The 25,287-nt window shown below is 41.3% G+C and overlaps 1 protein-coding gene and 1 long non-coding RNA gene across 3 annotated transcripts; both read right to left on the reverse strand.

Annotated features, from left to right (window-relative positions):
- Nucleotides 1-7,147: 7,147 nt before the first annotated feature.
- On the reverse strand, nucleotides 7,148-14,750 carry LOC129700674 (uncharacterized). Its single transcript, XR_008724087.1, has 3 exons — nucleotides 14,566-14,750; nucleotides 14,217-14,268; nucleotides 7,148-7,478 (listed from the first exon to the last, which is right to left on the reverse strand). It is a non-coding gene; the product is annotated as an uncharacterized LOC129700674 (long non-coding RNA).
- A 2,226-nt stretch (nucleotides 14,751-16,976) lies between these two features.
- cdkn2c (cyclin-dependent kinase inhibitor 2C (p18, inhibits CDK4)) lies at nucleotides 16,977-21,723 on the reverse strand. Of its 2 annotated transcripts, none has more exons than XM_055641800.1 (2): nucleotides 20,838-21,723; nucleotides 16,977-18,293 (listed from the first exon to the last, which is right to left on the reverse strand). In XM_055641800.1, exons 1-2 carry the CDS (start codon nucleotides 20,898-20,900, stop codon nucleotides 17,946-17,948), a joined length of 411 nt encoding a protein of 136 aa, XP_055497775.1. In that variant the 5' UTR covers nucleotides 20,901-21,723; the 3' UTR covers nucleotides 16,977-17,945. The 2 variants fall into 2 exon arrangements, with proteins under 2 accessions (XP_055497775.1, XP_055497774.1); XM_055641799.1 differs by having other exon boundaries at nucleotides 20,601-21,717.
- Nucleotides 21,724-25,287: the final 3,564 nt, after the last annotated feature.

A 25,287-nucleotide genomic window follows, 5' to 3' on the forward strand; every position in this document is an offset into this window, starting at 1 on the left:
CTAGAAATAATGTACATAAATGCACATTTCCTGCATGTAATTGAACTATGTTATATACTGTATCAGGGACATATTTTGTGTTTGTGTTTGTGCCATCGCCCGGTGGGGAATCGCCTCAGCGCAGAGGGAGAAGAGGAGCGAAGAGACTGCAGCCCTAAGATTTTTGCCTCCACCACAGTGAGGAGGTGCTTGGAGGATACACTGTGGTGGATGTTAATTTGTGTTTAGTGTTGTTTATTATTGTATGATTGTATGTATGACTGCAGGCACGAAATTTCGTTCAGACCGTAAGGTCGGAATGACAATAAAGGAATTCAATTCAATTCAATTCAATTCAATTCAATATTTAAGGAGGATGTGGTGTGATAGGTGTATACTGCGTCATGGACATTTTGAATGAGGATGTGGTGACATACAATAGGTGCATGCTAAATGTAAGCACTTTTATTCCTTGATTAAATGAAAATAAGGAAATTTGTAAAATCCATCTATGGACAAGTCTTTAACAATGCTTTTTGCACGAGTGCAATTTATCATTTATAGTTCATTGTATTGATACAGGACTTGGTGCATCATATTCTGGCAGATTAATTATTGCCTATGCAAAATAGACTAAATATCCCAATAGCTCAAATATTCCATTCTAATCTTGTATGCCTAATATTAGCTATTATTAACTAACTAGTTTCTGAGAATGACAATGTGTTCATGCAGGCATATGCTTTTATGCGGAATTTTTTTGCCTGTCTAGCGATCATACAATATTGGTTTGACAACTCTCCCAAGCAGAAGCTGGGACCAATTTTGAACTGAGTTCGCTGCACAATAAAGTATGTCATATTTACATTCAATATTAAGATATTGAACATAAAAAATTAAGTTTCTCCAACAAACTTTATGATATAGTGAAGAATTGGCACTGTTCAACACTAATTATTTATGTTATCTTCTCGATTACAGTTTCACTCCTGCAAGCAGTAACAGCAGTGAGGTGTCATTTGTCAACATCTGCTGTTCTTTTGAACAGGGACCTGGTTCATAGTTGACTGCTGCTGGCATGAGATGCAGCTCTCACAAAGGTCACAGGGACTTGTAATTGCACATCAAAAACAGTACAGTTTTTGAAGATATTATTTCTCTTTGTTGAGGCAGTTTCAATCTACAGTAAGTACTTCAAACAAATTAGCACATGGCACAAAATTCTCTGGATACTGCCATGCCTTCTTCACTCAAGGTGTGTCTGCAATTAAAGTGAGTCCTTCTGAAATGGTCAACCAACCAGTCTAGTGTGTACCGTACAAATACACTTACTTTGCTGACACTCAATGAATTTGAAGCGTACTCAACTCCAGCATAAACGGTGAACATTTGACTGCAATAAATGAATGAATGAATAAGTTTATTGGCCAAGTATTCACATACAAGGAATTTGCCTTGGTGCTCTGCCCGCAATTGACAACATGACATACAATGACAGTTAGGAATGACACGTAAAACATTAAACATTAATAATAAAACATTATTGATTAGACATGTGAATTAAATAAAATACTAGAGCAAAAGGAGACTACAGATTGTTGATTATTGAGTTGAGCTACTACTCGTGGGGAAAAAGCTTTTATGTCTGGCTGTGGCAGCTTTATTGTTAAATTTCTAAACTCTGAAATAAAATCTATTGCAGAAACAATTGTGCAATTGTGTAGAACATCTTGATTTTTTTTCTAAACAAGCAAGCAGCTAATTGAAAAGCAACCAAATCAGATGCTATAATTTGAATTTACTTTTACCTTTACAATATGATTCCAGCTGCCATTTTAATTTCTCATACAGCTGATGAATACTCTTTATACTAAAACCCTGATGATTGTGATGTGAATAAATGTGTAAACTGTATTTTTTTTAACTGGATTAGGGCCCAGATTTTATTGTTGTGATGAAAGCAAAACTATCTTCAATTGCCAAGATTACCTTGTTAAATTAGCAAAATTCTTAGCTGAATACCCATAGTTGAATACAATAATGCTGACATGAGTACTGTGAGTGATACTCTGCTCCTCCACATGCTGCACGTTTGAAGTCCTCATGGATGGGTGCATTTTATTCAGCTCCTTAATTGGCCAGCCATTTAACATTTTACATACAATCTTTGCTGCAAAATACATGAACATTTTGAATTGGGTATAATGACACAATAGGTAATAATTACTGTTAAACTACCATTCTGTCCCTGTCAAGTTAATTTAAGATTAATCCCCAAAATAATTATATTAAATTCTGTATTTATATTATTTGTAAATTTTTACCATAATTTCATATGTATTGTGGTATTATGCAATAATAGTGTAAGGCTGAGCAGAGGGGCACTAGGACCCTGCCAGAAGCCAGGCTCCAGTAACCGGATGTGTCTGGAACCCAGGGTGTGGGCAGTTAGAGAGAGAGGCCTGGGCTTACACGAGGCTGTTGCAGTTGCTGCTGTTATTGTACAGATTAAAGGTATACTCTGTTTACGTCGTCGTACGAGCCTTATTACAAGCATAACTCGACATGGTGCCAGAACTGGGAGACTTGTAAGCAAGAAAATATATAAAGAAGAAGAGGACGGTGTATTGTTTTGGCGGGAAATAGGAGACGAGCTGGCAGATATGGCCCAACTTACACCCACTGCTACGTTCACAATACAACCTCCAGAGCCATTCGATTTTACCAAGCCTCAAGAATGGGAGAGTTGGATCAGGAGATTCGACCGCTTTCGGCTTGCAAGCAATTTAAACGCGACGTCGGCAGAAAACCAGGTGAACACGTTAGTGTATTGCATGGGCGATGAAGCAGAAGATGTGCTAAAGGGGCTAACGCTAACTGCAGATGAGAGGAGGGTGTACACGGATGTCAAGGCAGGCTTTGATGCATTTTTTGTGCCTAAAAAGAATCTATGAAAGAGCCAAGTTCAATCAGCGTGTGCAACTGCCAGGAGAAACGGTGGATTCCTTCATCACTGCTCTATACGGATTAGCCGAACACTGCAACTATGGACAGTTACAGAACGAGCTGATCCGCGACAGGTTAGTGGTTGGGCTGAGAAACGTCTCATTGTCCGAAAAGCTACAGCTAGACAGAGACCTAACCCTTGAAACTGCTATAACAAAGACAAGGCAGTCTGAAGAAGTTAGACGACAGCGGTTTGACTTAAGAGGAGAAAATAGCGGTGCTAGCAAGTGCTCAAATGTTGATGCTGTGCATGCTAAAAGCTACAGAAAACCCAAATTTCCCTCAAAGCCTCAGCCACAAGCACAAACACCAGGCAAAAATAAATTTAATACACAGCCACAGCCAGGTTCAAAGGCCTGCTATAGATGTGGAAAAATGCCCTCGCATGGAAAATTGGAATGCCCTGCTAAAGATGCTGCGTGTCACAACTGTGGCAAAAAGGGACATTATGGCAAAGTGTGCAGAAACGGTGCTAAATCTCTCAATGCTGTCACTACAGAGGAAGAAGAGAGCTTTTTCCTGGGATCCGTGGATGCTGGAAAAGACCCGTGGACGGTGCAGCTACAAGTGAGACAAAAAAAAGTGTGCTTTAAAATAGATACAGGTGCTGATGTCACCGCCATGCCAGCGGAGGTGTACCATGACATTACAGGGGGGCATGATGTGAAGTGCCTGGCAGTGTCGACACGCCCATTGTTTGGGCCAGGGGGCAATGCACTCTCTGTCCTGGGCGTAGCCAGAGAAACACTGCGCAGAGGCAACAAGACAGCCATAGAGGACATTTATGTAGTAAAAGACCTCCACACTGCACTGTTGGGAAGACCTGCCATAGAAAGGCTTCAGCTTGTGTGCAGGGTTGACGGCATCACCTTGGAATCTGTGAGACAACAATATCCGAAGCTGTGTAGCGGCTTGGGTCTTGTTCGGAGGCCATACTCAATTAAATTGAAGCCAGAGGCTGTGCCCTTCTCTCTCCACACGCCACGCAGAGTCCCTCTGCCGCTTATGGGAAAAGTGAAGGAGGAGATAGACCGTATGGAGAAGATGGGCGTAATCACCAAGATTGAGGAGCCGACTGATTGGTGTGCCGGGATGGTGGTGGTGCTGAAAAAAACAGGTGATGTTCGCATTTGTGTGGACTTCACAATGATGAATGGATCAGTATGCAGAGAAAAGTTTATCCTACCTTCTGTAGAGCACACTCTGGGCATGCTAGCTGGGGCAACAGTATTCAGCAAATTAGATGCCAACATGGGCTTTTGGCAAGTACCATTGACAAAAGAGTCTGCCAAATACACCACCTTCATCACGCCTTTTGGGCGCTACTATTTTAACCGTCTACCCTTTGGCATAGCATCAGCCCCCGAGCACTTTCAAAGGATGATGATGACAGAAGTGACCGGTGGCCTGGAGGGGGTACTGTGTCATATGGATGACATCCTGGTCTGGGGACAGACGCAGGAGGAGCATGATGTGCGGCTACATGCGGTGCTAGAGAAGGCACAAAAGGCCGGCATTACGCTCAACATGGACAAATGTGAGCTCACACGCCACACAGTCAGATTCCTGGGTCATGTAATTTCAGCAGATAGAGTGAAGCCAGATCCAGAGAAGACGAGAGCAGTACAAGAGATGGATGCACCCAAAAATGTCAGCGAACTCAGGAGTTTTCTGGGCATGGTCAATCAGCTGGGCCGCTTCTTGCCAAACCTGGCTGAAAAAGACAAAGTGCTACGAGACCTGCTGTCCAAGAAGAACCACTGGTACTGGGGGACAGAGCAGCAGGCCGCCTTTGATCAGTTAAAAACAGAGCTGTCATCCACACCAGTGCTCACATTATATAACCCGAACAGTGCTCTAAAGATCTCTGCTGATGCCTCTTCCTTTGGCCTGGGGGCAGTCCTGCTGCAGAAGAGCGATGCCATGTGGTCACCTGTGGCATATGCGTCCAGGGCAATGACACCAACAGAGCAGCGCTATGCTCAAGTAGAAAAGGAGGCATTGGCTGCGACGTGGGCATGTGAAAGGTTCAGCTGTTTCATCCTGGGAAGACCATTTGAGCTGGAAACTGACCACAAGCCGTTGGTGAGTCTGCTGGGAGGGAAAGCTTTGGATGACCTCCCACCAAGAATCCAAAGATTTAGGATGAGACTCATGAGGTACAGCTATACAGTAGATCATGTCCCTGGCAAAAGCCTGTGGACAGCCGACACCTTATCTCGTGCTCCTCTGAGAGCCGCAAGAACACACACAGACACAAGCCTACTAGAGGACACCAACATCTATGTAGACTCTGTCATCAGCAACATTCCTGTCAGTGGAGATTATCTGAGCAGCCTACGGGAGCACCTACAGGCAGACAGCACATGCTCTGCACTGATGGAGTACTGCACAGACGGCTGGCCCGACAAAAGCCAACTGCAGGGAGTGCTGAGACATTACTGGGCTGATAGAGCAGTGCTGACTGTGCACGATGGGCTGCTGCTGCGGGGCACGAGGCTCGTCATCCCATCAGCCTTACAAGGTGATGTGCTGCAGAGACTACATGAGGGACACCTGGGGGTAACAAAGTGCAGGGGCCGGGCCAAACAGACGGTATGGTGGCCAGGACTCAGCAGCCAGCTGAATGACATGGTGCTGAAATGTAGAACCTGCATCCAAGAGCGAAGGAACGTCAAAGAGCCGCTGATGCCAACGGAGATGCCAGACAGGCCTTGGCAAACCTTGGGAGCTGACCTATTCACGCTGAAAAACAAGACTTATCTATTAGTCGTAGATTATTTCTCAAGATATGTGGAAGTTGCGCTACTATCACCCACAAGGTCCACAGATGTGGTGGTGCACCTGAAATCCATATTTGCTCGTCATGGAATTTGTGAATTTCTTAAAAGTGACAATGGGCCCCAGTTCTCAGGTAGCCACTTTAAATCCTTTGCAGCAGAGTATGGCTTTATGCACATCACGAGCAGCCCCAGGTTTCCTCAGAGCAATGGGGAGGCGGAACGCGCTGTACAAACCGTGAAAAACTTGCTAACAAAGGCGTCAGACCCATATCTTGCATTGCTGGCCTACAGAGCAACCCCTCTACGGAACGGCTATAGCCCAGCCGAGCTGTTGATGGGGCGCCGCCTCCGCACTACAGTTCCTGCCCTTCCAACCCTGCTGAATCCAGTTTTGCCTGACTACAACGCGCTGGGGGCCAAAGAAAGGGAGAAGAGGTGGAACGACGCAAGATCCTTTGACAAGAGGCACGGAGCGAGAAATCTGGAGCCACTAATACCTGGGGAGGATGTGTGGATCACCGATGCACGAGTCCAGGGCAAAGTGCTATCTACACACAATACCCCTCACTCTTATATCATCCAGGTGCCTCAGGGCACACTGAGGAGGAACCGGCAGCACTTGGTGCCGCTGCAGACCAACAGTGAGGTAGTCGACGCGGATGAGCCACCGGTGGGGTGGGAGAAGAGCCAGCTCCACCAGACCCAGCTCCACCAGTGACAGCATCACCCAGCGGAGAGGGCCCCACCACAGAGACTGTGCGGACAAGGTGTGGGAGAGAGGTTAGAAAGCCGAAGAGACTTGATTTGTGATTTATTGATCTGTTTTCTACAATAAAGAAAAAGAGAGAGTGAAATGTGATGTGAAAATGTTCTGTAAACCTGTTACATTTACCTGAAACCTGAAAGAATAGTTCACAGTATGGTAACGTGTAAGTTATTTTATTTCTATTTTGCATGCTTAGATCAGGGACAGGTCTTCCAGCAAAAGGGCAGAATAAACCCCTTAAGACCTGCAGAGACAAAGGTAGTCCACCCTTTGTTCTCAAAGAAAGGGAGATGTGGTATTATGCAATAATAGTGTAAGGCTGAGCAGAGGGGCACTAGGACCCTGCCAGAAGCCAGGCTCCAGTAACCGGATGTGTCTGGAACCCAGGGTGTGGGCAGTTAGAGAGAGAGGCCTGGGCTTACACGAGGCTGTTGCAGTTGCTGCTGTTATTGTACAGATTAAAGGTATACTCTGTTTACGTCGTCGTACGAGCCTTATTACAAGCATAACTCGACATGTATGGAGCACACTTTATCTTTAATAATGATACAATTGAGGTAGTAAGAAATTATCTTGGGACAGAAAATTAGGAAGTAGAATTCCAATATGAGAATTTGTGAGACAATAAAAAAAAATTGGCAAGCTCATCAACAGCAGATTTTCTGTTATAGTATAAATCAGAGGATTGTTTAGCAATGGTGTAACAGTTATTGTAGGGGGTCTTCAATCTTCTAGTAGACTTCTCCTTTCGTATCCTTCTTCCATGTTTCAAATCTTGACATCGCTGTCATCGTCCGTCCTGAAAAGGACGCAGGTTTCCGGCGCCAATCAGTGGGAGCCATCACTTGTTGCAATAGATGATGGTGGTAGCAGAATTAGCTCAGGATACTTCCAGTTTCCAGCCCCGTGACATGGACGCTTCTGCTATGGAGCCTTCAAGTAGACTGACAAATTAGCAAAAGTAGATTAGAGAATTTAGAAGAATTCATTGGATGCATTCTGGGCAGTGATCCAGAGGACTACATATGGAATCAACAATGTATTTCAGTTAATTACTAATTTCAGTATAAGAAATATGCTATGAAAAGAGATCACACATTATAGGATTTCACATTGAGTTTATGATTAAATTTGAAACTAAAACCAAATTAGTTCAAGGAAAGATAATTGTAGGTTTATGCTGTATAGTTGTCCAATGTTTTTGTTGATGAGTAAGAAGATGTAATTTAACAGGAATGAAGAGAGTGGGTCTTGGTTTATTATTAGCATCTGCACTGAGATACAGTGAAAAGCTTTTGTTTTTCGCTGTTATTCAGATCCTATTCTCTTTAATCAGATAATTTAATACATGAATACAATAAAGCCAAACACTAATACAATAGGTTGAGCAAAGAGAAAAATCCCAGAGTGCAGAATATAGTTTTCAGCATTGAGGCATTACAGTTCCAGAAAAAAAGTCAGATGTCTGTAATTAGATATATTGGAGGATTGGAACTACACCTTAGTTTATGAGAGTACCACAAAAGTGTGGTAACAGAGGGAAAGAAGCTGTTCATGAATTGGTGGTTTATGCTTTCAAGCATTTGTATCTTCTGCATGACGGAGCGGATTAAAGTGGGAATGACTTACTTAGACTTAAGGGTCTGTCCCACTTGGGCGTCATTTACACACGCGTCATGTCGTGACACGTGCATTGTGCGCGCATGGCGCATAATGAGGCGTGGTGCCATAGGTAATGGCGCGCAGTAGCGCGCGGTGCCCCAGGATTTGGGGATTCTCAAAATCCTCGCGTGCCACCCGCGTGACGCGCAAATGACGCCCAAGTGGGACAGGCCCTGTAGTTCCTCTCATACTGTTGAGTGCATTGGGCAGCAGGCTTTTGCCATTGTGTGTGATCACGTGCAATGTCTTCCACCCTCGATAAGTTAGCGTCCCGGGATTCCAAATCCTTCTGGAATGTTCGCCTCCATGTGAGTTTTGGTCGGCCTCTTTTTCTTCTTCCGTCAGGTTGCCATGTAATTGATATCTTAGGTACACGTTCAGGTGACATTCTGAGTACATGTCCTGCAAGTTTCATCCTGCGTACCTCTATATCCTGGCTGAGAGGCTTTGTTGCAGTTTCCCTGTAGATCTCCTCGTTTCTGATTTGGTCTCTGTAGCTAGTCTTCAGGATCTTACTCAAGCAGCGTTGTTGGAATGCATCCAATTTCTTTTTCATCTTCACATTGATTTTCCATGTCTCACTGGCATAGAGGGCTGTAGGGAGGACTACGGACTGGAAGGGTTTGACTTTTAGCATCTTGGATATCCCGCCACTAGACTATATTGGCTGCATTCTTCTGAAGACTGATGCAGCTTTACCAATTCGGGAGTTGATGTTGACCTCTACATCTCCATCTGCTGTGAACATGCTGCCAAGATAGGTAAATCTTGTGGCGTTTTCCGTAGGTTCCCCATTGATTATCAGTTGGTCTATTGGCTGCTGGTCTCCAGTCTGCATGGTCTTAGTCTTCTGGCAGCTGATCTTTAATCCAACCTTTGATGCATTCTCCTGGGAATGACCGGGTTATAAATGGCTCTTGATTATTTGGTCCATTTTCCTAAGGCAGTGTAAAGTCTAGATGCAGACAATGGTTGGAAGTCTGGTCTGTGATGGATACAATTCACAATTCAAATCCACAATTATCTACAGTTTCTTGTGGTTTTACACAGTGCTGTACCAAAATCAAGCTATGATGAAACCTGATAGAATGCTTTCTACCGTGCATCTGTAGAAGTTGGCAAGAGTTATTGGAAACATGCTGAATTTCCTTGGTCCCCCAAGGAAGTAGAGACGTTGCTGTGCTTTGTGGCCGCAGCTTCAGTGTAGCTGGTCCAGAACAGATTGTTGGTAATATTTATGCCGAGGAACCTGAAGCTCCAAACTATTTCCACTTCAGCACCATTGAATGGAGCATGTACTCCACCATTCTTCCTGAAGTCAATAACTAGCTCATTTGTCTTGCTAACATTGAGGGAGAGGTTGTTAACCTGACACCATGTTACTTTGCTCTCTATCACGTTGTTGTACTCCATCCCGTCACTGCTAGAATTCCAACCCACTGCAAACTGCAAATAGTGGCGATGGTATCATCTGCAAACTTGTAGATGGTGTGAGAGCAAAATTTGGCTGCACTGCCATGAGTCTATAGGGATAGAAGGTGCTGAAATCACATCCTTAATGTGCAGCAGTATTAAGAATTATTGTGGAGGATGTATTGTCGCTATTCTCATTGATGTAGTCTATTGGTCAGAAAGTTGAGGATTCAGTGGCAGAGGGGGTTGCTGACTCCTAGGTGCATCAACTCTAATGACATGTTAGCTGATGTTTGATGGAGCTAGGGGGCAATGTTATAAACATACAAGAATATACTCAAGTTCATACGCGAGTGTGAATTAATTGGATCATTAAAATATTTCGTGCACTGTATCCAAGAAAATGTTACAGAAGTTCTGCAGCTGACCATCTGAGATATTTCCAGCCATGCCTTTTGTTCAGCAGTATGTTTTTTTCCTCTTTACTTCAGACTTTGGAGATACAGTGCGGAACCAGGCCCTTCGGGCCACTGAGTCTATGCTGACCAGCGATCACTTCGTACAATAATACTATATTACGTACTAAGGACAAATTACAATTTTACCAAAGCCAATTATCTTACAAACCTGTATGTCCTTGGAGTGTGGGAGGAAACCGGAGCACCCAGAGAAAACATACGCGGTCACAGGAAGAATGTACAAACTCCGTACAGACAGTATCCGTAGTCAGGATCGGACCTGGATCTCTGGCACTGTAAAGCAGCAGCTCTACTGTTATGCCACTGTGCTGCCCTCTTGTTACTGGTAATTAGCATTCTCCCGCTAGTCCCAGGCGCCCACATCAGGTAGGGGATCAGTAAAGAAGAATGCGACTTTTGATTGTCTCTATTCCATTTTGAGAATATTTCTCCTGTGTTTACAGCTCCCAAGGTCTTGCTAAAACAACCTTTAACTTGCACATTAAACATTGGAATTGAAAACATCATATGAGTTCTCACAATATCTGCTGCCACACCTAAGCATGCCCAAGTATGCAAGGGTAAGAGTGGGCCACTTGGCATTAAAACTGAGTGTACTATTCACTGTGATTATGGGTAATTTACTCTAGGCCTCAAACCCTCTTTGTCTGTTCTACACAGCCAAATTCCTTACTTTCATCCAATTGGTTTAAATCCTAGTTATGTGATTCACCTGGTCGCCGATCACATCACAGTTCAAGTGAAGCCCATTACAATGGAAAAGCTTTTTTTTACCCCTCAATACTTGGGTTAGTGCTTCATGGAGATGAAGGAAGTTCAGCAGGTCTCCAATGACTCTCACTAACTTTTACTGATGCATTGTAGAATGCATGCCATTGTGTTAAAAGAAGTTGCAGAGTTATACTCCAGTTCATCATACAGACCAGCCACCCCACCATCAACTCCATTTACATTTCACATTGCCTTACCTAAGCCATACCTAATCAAATACCTTTTTTACCCTCTTTCATTAAAGAATTAGTTTATTCTTCTGCTGTTGGGCAGAAGATACAAAAACTTGAAAGTGTGTACCACCAGAGTTGGGAACAGCTGCTTTTCCTCTTTTATCAGATTACTAAATGGTCCTCCCATGAACTAAGATGCAGCCCTGAACTCCCAACATTCCTCAAGGACACTGGACTTTTCTCTGGAACTACGCTGGTATCTTTCTCTATTGCACTACCTGTTGTACTTGGCCATGGCGTGATTGTATAGTATGATCTGATTTATTGGTGCGTGACTATAATAAACCTATACAAGTACCAATACCAAGGATTAGAAGAATAAATCCTTAAGCCATGCATTTACTTCTCGAATATCATTTGCTCTCAAATAATTTGAATGTGGCAAATTATAATTTGGAGAATTTTACCTTTAAGTTCTGTTTTTGCCCAAAACTGCTCATAATCCTACAGCAAAACCCATCTTTTTCTACTTATGGTGTAATGCCTATTTGTACCACAATACCTAGATCATCCTCCTCACATTACATGTAAATCTCCAGTCCAGATGTCTTTAACCTTGATACTGGGCGGGCAACATAGTTAGGGACAGTTGACTTTGCTGCAGAAAACAGAGTGTACTTCCCTAACTTTGGGTCTCCTACGCCAGTACATTTTTTTCTTGGCTCCATCACCTGTATGGCCATTATGCCAAGGACAATTTGCACATCCTGTAATCCCCACCCTCTTTCAAACTAGTGAACAAAAATCATGTTATGCAATTGATCCCATACCCATAAGCACAAGATAATAACAGGGTCTGTAAAGAAGCCGCAGATGAACTGCTCTACTTCTGTATTTTCCACTACCTATCAGACTCCAGACCCCAACTCTTTTGTTTGATTAAAGCCTTAATATTCTCAAAAGTTAAGCACCATAGAAGTAGGCCATGGGCCCCACCTTATCTCCACCAACCTCAAATAACCAGCCAACTAATCTCAATATTCCCCTTACATCCTCATTAACTCTTGCTATATCTTCCTGTCATCTACTTGCATGATTTACAGTAGCCAATTTACCTACCAGTTAACACGCCTTTGACATATAGGAGGAAACTGAGGCACCCATGTAGTGACAGAAAGATCATGCAAACTCAAAACAGACAGCACCTAAGGTCAGGGTGAAATTAGTTGAAGCTGCAAGGCAGCAATGCTAACCATTGCACTACTGTGCCATCTGACTGTGTTTCATTTTGATTTGTGATTACCTTTGTAAGAGAAAAGTTAAGCATCAATCAAGCATGCTTAACCACTGTTCCAGCCTTGGTTTCTATTAATCTATTCCAACAAACTGCAGATTGTTGATTACAGGTACCCACACTTCCCTGTATCCCATTACCTGTCCCCCGCCCTGTATCATTATTCTAGACAGAGGAACAATGTATCCCATGGTGCAGAGCTTGAAATGTACTTGAGTGCAAGTACTGAAAATACTTTTGTTAACAATTTACACAACTAAGATTGCAAACATTTCCAAATGTTATGCAACTAAAATCAACTAACTCTGCAAGTATAAACTACTATCAAGATGTAATCAGACACAATGTTGAAGGGCTTATCTTACAGAGAGGAGACCTTTACCCTTGGATAGTCTTGGCCATGAACCCAACCAGGGACAAACCTCTGAACTTGTGGTACGATTGTATTCTGGCAATATTAAATCAATTGTGATCATTGGAGACAGACTAAAGGTTCCCATCCTCCCAGCTCAACTACTTTTATTATATCAAGCATCGAGCTAACTGAGTCAACTACGTCCACCCACACATCAGAAGAAATGCCTGCACCAATTTCTCCATTGTGAGAAAATATTGGTACCGTCCCTATTTTTGTCTGATCATGTTTGCTATCATTATACAAGCAATCCACCAGAATCCAAAAGCAATGTGTGAAATTGTTATATGTATATGGGATGTGATAGTATTCTAGTTATGTTCTGGATAATAATCCAGAGTTCTGGGCTAATGGAGACGGGAGTTAAAATCCCATCTGTAAAGTAAATCATAAACAATAGGATTGAGACCTGAGTATCCAGATCAACAATGAGAATCCAGACCAACAATGTCTGATTGACATGGCAGACATAGTGATCAGCAAAAAATATGAATAGCCAATAAAAGGCCAATGACAATGTGTTCTCGGAAAAATATTTTAATAATCTCTTTTCAGAATTGGAAATATGAGTTGCTATTTAGTTTGTGCCAACTATGTAATTCATTGCTTCAATAACTGTTGTTTCACAAATTTCTGGTGTATACATCTACAGCATGATTACTCATAAAGTTAGTAATCTGCTGATGCGCCAAGGAACAAATTAGACTCCCCGTGACCTTTAAAAACTTTTTAATTGTTAAAGTATCTGTTTGCAATGGCACAGGTCTAATACTTATAATATTTCATCAGCTTTAAATGCATATACTCAAATATTTAAATTGCAAATATTCCTTATTAAAGTCAGATTAATGATTTAACCAGGGCCTCCAGATATTACATATGATTCAAAAGTTTAAAAAATATATTGATCTAATATTATTTGACTTGAAGCAAATTAAACATGCAAAGATATGGAGCAGTAGATTGTTACAGGTCAGAGTTCCATGTGTACTGATTCAGCTTCATATGGTTATATCTACTCCTTCAAAAGACCCAAAGAAGCGGGCAACCATTGTATGGGTGAAGGATGTCATAGCACAAGTTACTGTATGTTACTCGACTAGCGTCTTGACACCTTGGGATAAAGCTGATCAGACAGGGGTTTTCCACCAAATCAATCATCTTAAGGTCTTGCATTTTACATTAACTATTATTACTTTATCAAGTTTTGCATTGCTTTAAGGTCAAGACACATTTGGCCTATTCCTGTGTATGCATATAATATTTGTGAATGGGGAAGGTGCAATTTCTTTCCCTTATAGAAACACTAAAATATGTAACTTAATCCTGAGCTCCCAGGCTCCAAAATTCCTGCCTTTCCAGTCCTGCCAGCTGATAAGGTGTTCCTCTCAGCCTAATCTATACAAAATGTGCAATGTTGCTTCTCAGCTAATCTTAACCAATGCTATATAGTGCGATAAATTATTAAAATTTACCTGAATTTGCATTGTATGAGTAGACCTCCGTATGCAGTTCCGGTAAAATATCCTGCAGGAATGTTGACAAAAATTGTATGTTAGTGGGCAATAGGTTTGGCTATGATGAAATTGTTTGAGTCGAATGTACTACTTTTAGCAGAAAATAACATGATTGGATAGATCATTTGCTCACTTGCTAAATACTATAACTTCAATGGAAATATTTACAACGTTTTAATTATTTTTTTGAATTCTTACATAAACCTATCAAATTCAAAATGTTAGTGCAGTTTCCATGCTTTTTCTCACGGATTGGATGAGCTTCATTAATGTAATGAAGGAGTACGAAGATTTGCAGGAGATTCACCATCTTGAGTGTCTCTTGCCCTTTGCCAGGCTGTCCTCGTCAAACTGCTCGTTGTTGTTTGGGCGTGCTCATTTTGCCGACCTGGCGCGACCATTTACATGTCAAACTGACCCGGTGACAGTTCCCCCTCTTCATGCAAAGGTTGTGTTTCCACAATGCTGCAGACTGGGATTTTTAGACGTACAACGCGGTATTTGGCAGTTGACCAAGATGCAGTAATCAAGGAAATAAAAATACAAACAACCAAGAGAGTGCTCTTGTTTTGTCCTTCATCAAGTAAAACTCACCGAAAAAAAGGATTTATACAGTACCGTAGGCATACACCTGACAAATACAAGTACTGAGATCGCACATCTAGTCATTTTGAATTTACCAATCAAAATATGATGACCAAAATCGGGATTGTTAATTCGTCACTTGTTACTCGAGGCTAACTGTAAGACGACACCGTACTTCAGTTAATGTGACCATCTTGTAATAACCTCCAGCTATCAGGAACGTTTCTGGTCATTGACTTCAGAACTGCGAGGCTCATTTTATTTACTGATCACGCGATTGCTGACAAACTTGCATTTTTGTTTGGCTCCCTGAACTCCACAAGCAGTGAGAAAAGAGATATGCCAAATACGTTATTTCCCCCCCTGAATGTATCTGAAACTATCGGCTGGCGGTAGACACTGCCGTTTTCGACCCACGACATCTAGGTTCTGAAACTAATATTCAAGCACTTCACTTGAGAAGGGGAGAATTGAGTTTCAGTATGAACATGTGCATCCAACATGAGACCATGTGCCCAATATCAAAAAACTGCTGGAGGAACTTATGGTCCAGGCAGAGAGCACGTATGCAGGGAAAGAGACGACATTTCGGTCGGGGTCTTAATTCAGACTGATGGGAGTACAGGGGAGATCATCAGTCCTCTGAAGAAAAGTCCCAGCCTGAAATATCGTCAGTCAATTTCGCTCCACAGGTGATGCCTGGCCAGCTGAATTACTCCAACATATTGTTTCTTTGCTCAAGATTCCTGTATCTATAGTCTCTTGTGTCTCCACCATATGCCCAATAACTCAGTCGAGCAGTTTCTGAACGGAAAAAAAATCAACACTGTAGTAATATTGGCAAAAGCATTTTTAATTCATAATATTTAAAAAAAAAACGTTTTTATCTTGCTTCTTTATCAGTGGGCACTTTTACAACAGGATGCACAACGTCTAACGTATGACGCTGGGAGGTGTGGTGAACTACAACTTTGTTTTCCAAGGCATTGTTTTCAATATTTCGAATTGAAATATCAAAATATACACTGTAAAAGCCGTACTCCTAAAGTGGAAAGTCAGGGAACAGAGGGCGAAGTGAAAATATTTGACCGGGGTGAAAAAAAGAGGAAAAACTCGGCAAATATGTGATGATCTTTAAGAAGGAACTGCAGATGCTGGAGAATCGAAGGTAGACAAAAAATGCTGGAGAAACTCCGCGGGTGAGGCAGCATCTATGGAGCGAAGGAAATAGGCATCGTTTCGGGTCGAACCCCTTCTTCAGACATGTGATGATTTTTATTTTACAATTATGGCTAATGCTGTTTCAATAAAGACACCAGATTCTTTTAACATAATACGTTGAAACAATCGAGGTATGTACCAAGACATGATCCTTAATTATGTCTTTGTTTTATCTTGCAATAGTGTCGGCCTACAACAGTATCTCCACTTTCACCGTGGGCATGTAAATATGTCCCATTCACATTGTTACGCACCTTACCACATTCGTATCGCTTTCATTTATACTTTGCGATAATTAATTTATCATGTAATTTTTGGTGCTAAAAGTTTCGCTTTCGCCTATATTTGCTGCGAAATTCCGATTTTGCTTTCTTATAGACATGATTTAAATAATATAATATTGCAACTGCAAGAGCTTGTATTTTGATTAAATTGCGATAAGGACGTTTGTCTTCTAACTGTCTTGTATATTACGTATATAGTTTTTCGCAATTCATATATTGGTTGAATAGTTTATGTGCATATACATATACTTGAATGGCATATTAGCCTATCGTCGGCAAACATTTCCATCATGTGGTTAGAGGGTTGCGCATATAAGCGATACCGTCCTACTTTAGTAAAACTAAATCTTCCAGGATTTTCGTTAAAATGCGTAAAATTGATGAGATGTTTTAAAACATTTTAACTTTCGACAAAGGTGTAATTAAGTGAAATCACGTTTTAAAATACCCAATGTTTTAAAACTACAATGCCAGGCATTGTGAGGTTTTGGTGTGGAAAAGATTAACATTTATTACCCGTGGTTTCTTTCTTGAGATTGCCGTTCATCATTGAGCTTGCACGACATAATTTTACCAATTAAAACAATATGAATCAAATGCAAAATAAAGTAACTCGACAGTTACTAAATTACCAAAAGTCAATCAATTTTTTTTAATTCCATACGTAAATCCTTTTCAAAGACAACCTCTACTAACTTACTCAGAACTTTTATAAATCATTTTATTGCATGGATGTCCCGCTACATATGGATTTGTAGAGGAAGCAAGGACTCATTAAATTTGAATGCTTTATGTTATCTGTCACAGTAATTAAATAAATTAATTCAGGTAATGGTACTCCATTCACAACATTAAAAATACATAACCTTTACACTCACAAGTATTTATTGGAACGAAAGAGCAGTTTAATCTTTTATAACTTATGAAGACAATACTTGATACAATTCAAGGCCATGAAAGCAATTCAATATTTACATTGAGTAAATAGAAAGCTTATAATTTAATTTTTATTAAACAAAAATAAGTACATTAAATAATGTTTAACAACTACATTTCTCTGCATTCACTCATGATATCAAGCAATACTTCAATGGCCATCCAATGAATATTAAAGCTACATAAATGAAACAAACACAAAGTGTTCAGCGTTTAAAACAATGTAGAAACGTGATCATTTATGAAAATATGAAAACCACGATGTTCCGAAGAGACCAACCTTCAACAGCTGAAGGAAGGCAGAGGACATTTGCATAATCTGCCTACTGCAACCATCATAAATTATTCCCCATTAGCTTGATTGTTTTAAGTCAAAAGCTACACTAGCCATGTTAAACCTTGACATTAATAAACTTTATCATATAATTAAAGACAACATCAACAAAGTTTACCTGATTCTATATTAATACTGATTTACAACAAATAAAATTTAGCATGATGACATGGAATCATTTAAAAAAGGCATGAATGCAACAACATCCTCTCTCCACAAGTATTAAAAGAATGGAATTTCAAATAATGAAAATTAGTGAACTCATGTCTGTGGTGGCCAACAAATAAAATAAATATGACAAGGTTGCTCTTGCTTATTTTGTTTTTCCTATAAATTTTGTTCCATCCATTGCATAGTCTCTGTCCTCTTGTATATCTGGGCTAGCTCATATGGAGTCTGTCCATTTTCGTTTTTAAATGTGAGGTTTGATTCCTTTGCCAAAAATGTAACCACGTCGGTGTGACCTTCTTGTGCAGCAAGATGGATGGGTAGATTGCCCTCAGAATTTTCAATATTAACATTAGCTCCAAAGTCCACCAAGGTTTTCAAAGTGTCCAGAAAGCCTTCCCTGGCCGCATCATGAGCTGGTGTGAATCCCCCATGATCTTGTTGGTTTGGTTTAGCTCCTGCTTTTAGCAACGATTTGGCTATTATAGAATGGCCCATCTGCATGACCTGGAAGTTAGAGGGCAATAATTATTTTAAAAATGTGAGATTGTACCACAGTGCACACCTAAAAATAGCACATAACAGGATTAATGGCGATGAGAATTCTCTCTGCAACAATAAAATCTTAGTGCAGGCATAAGTCTATAAACTAACATAAAGTTAGTGACAATCATCGGTTTTTAATGTTATTTTATCATTTTCACAGTATGAATAACAGAAAATCCTCCAGATTCGCATAGTCCAGCTTCAACACTTCAAACTAATTCTGATTTAAGAAAGTTTGTCTTGACACTTCTTTACAAAATTTGTTTAATAATGAAATATTGAACAACGTTATGTCCATCTTTTTTCTGAACATATTTCAAAAGAAAATATTCCCCATGACCACAAAGATAAATGAAAGTGTTTTTTTTAAACATATCAAATGTAATTATCTGCAATTACATCAATTCTTTGACAATTTCAATTAGAAAATGTTGTTATAGCTTTGATATTATGTCCACATAGTTAAAACAGGACTTGTTAACAAGTGTTTCAAGAAGAAAAACAGTGATATATAAACACACCATTAGCTCTTAAGTTCATTATATTTAGGTTTGTGTATGTAGAAAGTGAACAGAAAAAGGGTAAACAAATAACCATGATATTATTCAAAAGGCAAGTTGTTTTAAAATATGAGTATATCACGACTTCTAGACTGTTGCGATGTAGAATAGAATTAGAAGTTGGGACAATAAACGTTATTACATAATAGTTTAAATATGAACAATACAAAATATATTAAATGTGACTCTAATCCCGGTCCTTTACTGTAATTTTACAAGTGTTGACAAAATAATGTTAGAGGCACAATTTTATTTTTACGGATTTAATTTTACACTGATTGGTTTGAAATATTACAATTCTATTTAAAATGAAATGTCACATGGGGTGATCGGGCGTCTTAAATTAAATGAAAAATATGGTTCATTATTATCATACAACTGAAGGTACAAACTTTATTGCTGTTGAATTTCATTTTTTAGAAGGGGGAAGATCTCATCACCTTGAAAGCTATGAAGACAGCTCAAAGTGTTTTTTGACTGTTTTTAATTGTAACGTATTGGACTAACAAATTGAGGATCAAGGCTGCATGTAAGCATATTTTGTTTATAATGGAACTAACTCAACGCAAAATCATGATATAAAATATATTTTTGATTCAAGCAAAACATTGTGGCTTATTGAAGGTTAGTTAGATATTTTATGTAAAGTAACATAAGTTGAATTTACTATGGATCTTAATATTGAAAATATAAACAATACTGATGCCTAAAATGTTTGGAATTTTGGGGGAGAAATCCTTCAATCTTTTATATTGGTGTAGATTATTTAACACTGCCCTCAGTGACTAAAATGCCTGTTAGTGTTATGGAAATACAAAATGTGTTACTGTATAGAGGTAGATGGAGATCTGGAAAGCGATTTTTTTGCATACTGTGCATTCTAACGCAAAAATAAACTGCCTTCACATTTCTAAATATTTATCATGCTATAAAGTCGACGGCACTTCATTACACTACAACAGGGGCTAAAATGTAATCGCTAAAATGTACTTACTTATAACTTATTGCAAAAATCTTTTTTTCGGTGATATGAGAAAGGTGTTATTTATGTTCAAAAAGCTCCGCATCAAAATCGCATCTACAGTGTTGTATTTTTGCCTATGCTGCAGTCACAATACTTGAAAACAGATAAATTAACCATAATAACCTGGGAAATATAGGTTAGTTGCAACTAACTGATGTCGTCTGCAAATAAATAAAGGTGCTGTTGGTGAGAGTCCACGTTGCAAAACTCAAACATTTTCTATTCGACAATCTGCGCTTAAGAGCAGCCGTGATACTGATAGAAAAGCAGTTTTTAGTCTGGTATATCCGACGTAATAAAATCAATACTGTTGAATAATAGTTTGAATATATGCAAGTATCTTTCGAGACGATGTGATTGCTGGCATCATTAAATTAAAATTGCGACTTTATTACTTTGGAATTTCACATTTAAAATTGGGGAACTTTTATAGTTTGACGACAATTCAATGATCAGATTGTATTGTCATCGCAGCAAATGCGTTTGGTTTCCCCCACCTTCCAAATATCTTGTAGCTATTTCAGCAATGCGTCATTGCTGTATTTACTGCCGTCTGGACCACACTGACACAAAATCTAATGGACGTTGTTTAAAAAAATATGATGCTAGGAACGCAGCACGCATTTGTTTCTCATGAATGGAAGTGTAGTGCGCAGTAAAGAAGATAGGAACAGTAACACGAACCTGGAGAGCAGTTCTGCCAAACTTATTGATCGCGTCTGCTTGCACCCCGTTTTCCAGCAAACTATTAACTTCTTTCGAGTCTCCCTTGGCTGCGGCGCTGGTTAATTTGTCACCGACTGACCCATCAGTTGTTTCCATTCTTCACACTGCAAAAAGTCGAAATCCCAAAGGCTCCAACGCCAGCAGGTATGGTGAGACGAGGAATCCGGCCCCGCTCCGTGAATACTATTTACTAACCTTCCAGTAATTGATGTGCGATCCCTTGTAATGACGTTGCCCGATCCGCCCCCTTTTTCTCATCAATATAATACACGTGATGCCAGCACAAGGATAGGCAGCTATCTCAAAGTTAACATTTTCCAGTAATTCGTCCTATGTTATTTCAGAGACGTTAATAAAATATCAAAATGCGATTAACCTTGCCAGTCGCCGTGTGGAAAATCTAGTATTTCACCTCCACAGTTGTGAAATATTGCGAAATAACATCAGCGCAGATACCAGTTGAATCAGTTACTGTAACCCCGGCACAGATACAATATTTGAATATTTCGCCGTTTTCCCGCCCATTTTGCAACTGCTGCTCCAGTGTGAGGAAAGGCTGCGGCGGGCAGCGGACTCGGACTTGTCTCGGGACCGCGGGCTTTGGGGGGCGAGTTCTCCACCTCCGCTTTCTGTCAAATGAGATTCCACAAAAATGCCACAAAGCCGCCGCTTTCAGAAGACACCGAGTCCGCCAGCTTTGACATCTGCAGCCGCGGGCAGGGAAGGCAGCTCATTGCCATTCCGTGCTCGTATTTCAAATGCAGAACTCGTTTGCAGCCTCGGCGAAAAGTGCAAGCGCTGACCGGCGAGAGTCGCCTTTCGATCCGGTGCCGCCGCGAACCGCCCGCCCGTCCAGCCTTATGAGAAAAACTAGCGGTTCCGTAAGTGCTGATCTCCGATTACTGTTTTGCGGGAAAAAAAACTTATTGACATCATCAAATTTTAAAAATGAGCGCTCCCCGGGCGCAGCGAGTGCCGCCCACACTGCGTCGCAACGGAAGCAGCAGCTGCGGTGTAAGGCTGGGAGCCGGCGGGAGGGCGGGAGCGCAGAACAGAGCGGCGCTCCGCTCGCACCTTCATCTCCGCCAAGCAATCCGTTATATTTCTCACTGATGCCAGCAACGGACGCGGAGGAATTTAAAATTGTGCAAAGTAACTCGAATGAGCCAATCCCCATTCCCACTCCATTTATTAATCTACTGATTTGCATTTTGTACGTAAAGGTCAAACTAAAGGTTTCTGCTGCTCTCTCGGAGCTCGGGGGTGTTGGGGATTTCACTTCTGAAGCCGAGCGTTTACAGGGGTGCGGCTAGGTTGTACGGCTCCAGTAAAAGTTGCCGTGTTTTTGGCTACCTGTCCAAGGCGCACCTTCTTTGACCCAGGTGCCATCTTTTGTTGGACATGGTCTGCTCGGACTGACAGGTTGTCTAAATGGACGTGGTCCATGCTATCCCCTACACACGGCCACCACCCGCTACATACGGCCGCGGCTGAAGGGTTAGGGAACTTGATTATTTTTCAATGTGACATCCTGCAAATCGCGATCTGTATGTAGCAGGCACAGGCTGATGTGAAGCCACAAGCATTTAACATTAAAACAATACTCTACTTTAAAAATAAATTGTGAGTGTTATATCTTAAAGGTTAGATGAAACACGACGTGGCCAGTATCAGAGCGGACCCAGAACATCGGCACCAAATCCCTGGAGATGGATTCGCTAATGTAGCTCAAGCAGATCAATAGATGGTTATGTTATGTCAAATATTATAAGCTTCCACATCACATCATGGAGACGTCATACAGCAGTTTCTGATTTTTTTAAAGCTTGCCTTATCTTCAAGTATCTTTCTTAATATCCCGGAGACAGAGTGCAGGAGCAGCTCAGCGGGCCAGGCAGCATCTCGGAAGAACATGGATAAGCGCTATCCAGCACTCACTGTCGTTTGTAACCAGAATCTGCAGTTCCTTGTTTCTACGTTATCCCGAAGGTAATGTAGCTTCCCTTGGCATCCTTCTATCTTCAGCGATGTACCTCTGGGCCTTTGTTTAAGGTATGAATTTACCAGCACGTCATCAGTTGTATGAAGCATTACAATTTAGCAAGGCATGGCCTTGAAAGTGTCAATGTATCACGGGGAGAAATACTAGCTGTTTTCTATTGTTAGATAGAGCTCTTAGGGCTAGCGGAATCAAGGGATATGGGGAGAAGGCAGGTACTGATTGGGGATGATCAGCCATAATCGCATTGAATGGCGGTGCTGGCACGAAGGGCTGACTGGCCTACTCCTGCACCTATAGGGTGATTTCACGAAAGGTCACAGGATCATAGATCCTCACCCACGTGGACGCAAAATCTAACTGGGGTACAAACGTCACTTTCTGTAAATGTTATTGATGCTGGAAACGCGTACTTTCACACCCGTTAAAACCCGCGAAAACGGCCCGTTTTTGAGCTGTAAATAACTGTGCCAGTCGGGGTGACCGTGAGGCACAGTTATCTTACTTTAGAGTCCAGAAGATAAAGAAAAACGAAGGTAAAGACAAGAGGGAGCTGAAGGGGCAACAACAGCGGAAGTGGTTAGCAAACATTGGCCGTGGAGATATAAAGATAGAAAATATCGGGAATTATCGCATTTGCTCACTGCATTTCATCAAAAGTAAAGCATTATGTTTTAACTTTATTAATTTGTTATATAAAAAGTTTTAAAAGTGAAAAATCCATCATTAAAATTGCGAAATCTTCCATAGTTCTCAGGTGGGTTTTAACATGCAAAAAGAAAATGCTTCCGAAGCTACATTTTACCATTTAAATAATCGTAAACCATAAATGCATTTCGAAATGAATTTTACTCAGATGCAACCTAAGGAATGGGATAATTGTCAGCTGTTAATTGGACAAAATCAGGACATATTATTATTATCCAATTAACAGCTGACAATCGAGACCACAGTTCGCAATGCCGGGATCATCACCCTGATCCCGGTTCTGGATCCCCCCCCAATGTTATTTGTCCCAGTGTCCGCCTGCTCTGAAGTACTCCAGTGGGCCCATTCCTCTAATCTCGCCTGTCATCCTGGCGTCGGCCGCATCCTCTACCTGCTGCACCAGCGGTTCTGGCGGCCCACCGTGGAGGCTGACACCCGGTCTTTCGTCTCCGCCTGCTTGGCCTGTGCACAGAATAAGATGTCCCTCTGGTCTCCTTCATACCTTGCCTGCTCCGCACTGTCCCTGGTCCCACATCGCCCTGGACTTCATCACCGGTTTGCCTCCGTCCAAGGGTAATATGGTCATTCTAACCATTGTGGACCGTTTCTCCAAGGCTGCTCATTTCCTTCCTCTTCCTAAGCTCCCATCTGCTGTAGAACTCACTCACCTCATCGTAAACCAGGTCATCCGACTCCATGGTTTCCCTCGAGACATAGTCTCTGACGGGTCCGCAGTTCACCTCAATTTTCCTGGTTGGCTCCTCTGCCAGCCTCACATCTGTGTTCCATCCACAATCTAATGGTCAGTCGGAGATTGCCAACCAGGTCCTGGAGACGTTGCCTGGTGAACTCACTACCAGCAAGGCATTTGCAACATTCACTTGTTTCCTAAGAGAGACTACTAATATAATAGCAATCTCTCTAGACTGCAAAATGTGTAAATCCAACATAATATCATACTTTGATAATTTAGATAATTTTTCATGGGACAAGTTCATGAGCAGTGTGTCCCTTGCAATGTTGTTTCAAGGCTGGACAAAGAAACCAGAGAACACACTGTTCGTGCTCAACTACCTTTGCTTTAATAGACAACAGTGCTGGCCTGTAATAAAGATTTTCTAAATATAATACACCAAATGGAGTTTAACAAAACTGAAGGATTGTATATGTTCTTGTTCAGTTGGCTCTGGAAATTATATATTAAAAAAAAATTTCCAATGTGCTAGCCAGTACTTTTCTTAACTGACCCAGGCAAATAAAAATGGCTGAGAATGAAGAAACAAGGAACTGCAGATGCTGGTTTACAAAAAAAGATTCAAAATGCTGGAGCAACTAAGTGGCACAGGCAGCATCTCTGGAAAACACTGATAGGCGACAATTCGGGTTGGGACCCTTGTTCAGTTTGATGAAAGATTTATTAATGTGGGGAGTGAAAGACTGGTGTGTTATCGGTTAATACAGTTGGGGGGGGGGGGGGGGGGGGGTCTGATATGCAGATAGTTGAACAAGGCAAGAAATTATAAAGCAACAGGTGTGAGTTAAGGATAGAAGAACTCCATATTGTGAAAACTGAAATGTTTAGCTACCAGGAGATCCAGTCGGCTTTCGCAGCCCGAGCGTACGTGATAGGCATTACGTTCACCTAGCCTACACTTGGTCTCACCAATGTAAACAAGGCCACATCGGATGCAGTCTTCTTCTTGAGTTTGGAATGCACAGTCTAAAGTTGTAAGACAACTTGTTCTGTTTGATCTTCTGTTTGTGCATGCCAGGTTGATTGCATTCGTCGAAACGGGGTGGACCACATGAAGGTTGCAATCTCCCAACCCATCAAATGCAGGTAAGACGAGGTGAATGTGAACCTCTGTCTTACCTGGAGAGATTGTTGGGATCCTTGGATGTATGTGAGGAAGGAGGTACAGGGACGGGTGTTACATC

The sequence above is a fragment of the Leucoraja erinacea genome, chromosome 10, assembly GCF_028641065.1.
Source record: "Leucoraja erinacea ecotype New England chromosome 10, Leri_hhj_1, whole genome shotgun sequence".
Lineage (NCBI taxonomy): Eukaryota > Metazoa > Chordata > Chondrichthyes > Rajiformes > Rajidae > Leucoraja > Leucoraja erinaceus.

Coding starts and splice junctions, on each gene's coding strand:
- cdkn2c (XM_055641799.1), bottom strand. CDS start 20,738: ATGGAAACAACTGATGGGTCAGTCGGTGACAAATTAACCAGCGCCGCA. Junction 18,294..20,600: donor TTGGCAGAACTGCTCTCCAG/GTTCGTGTTACT, acceptor TCTAACTTCCAG/GTCATGCAGATGGGCCATTC.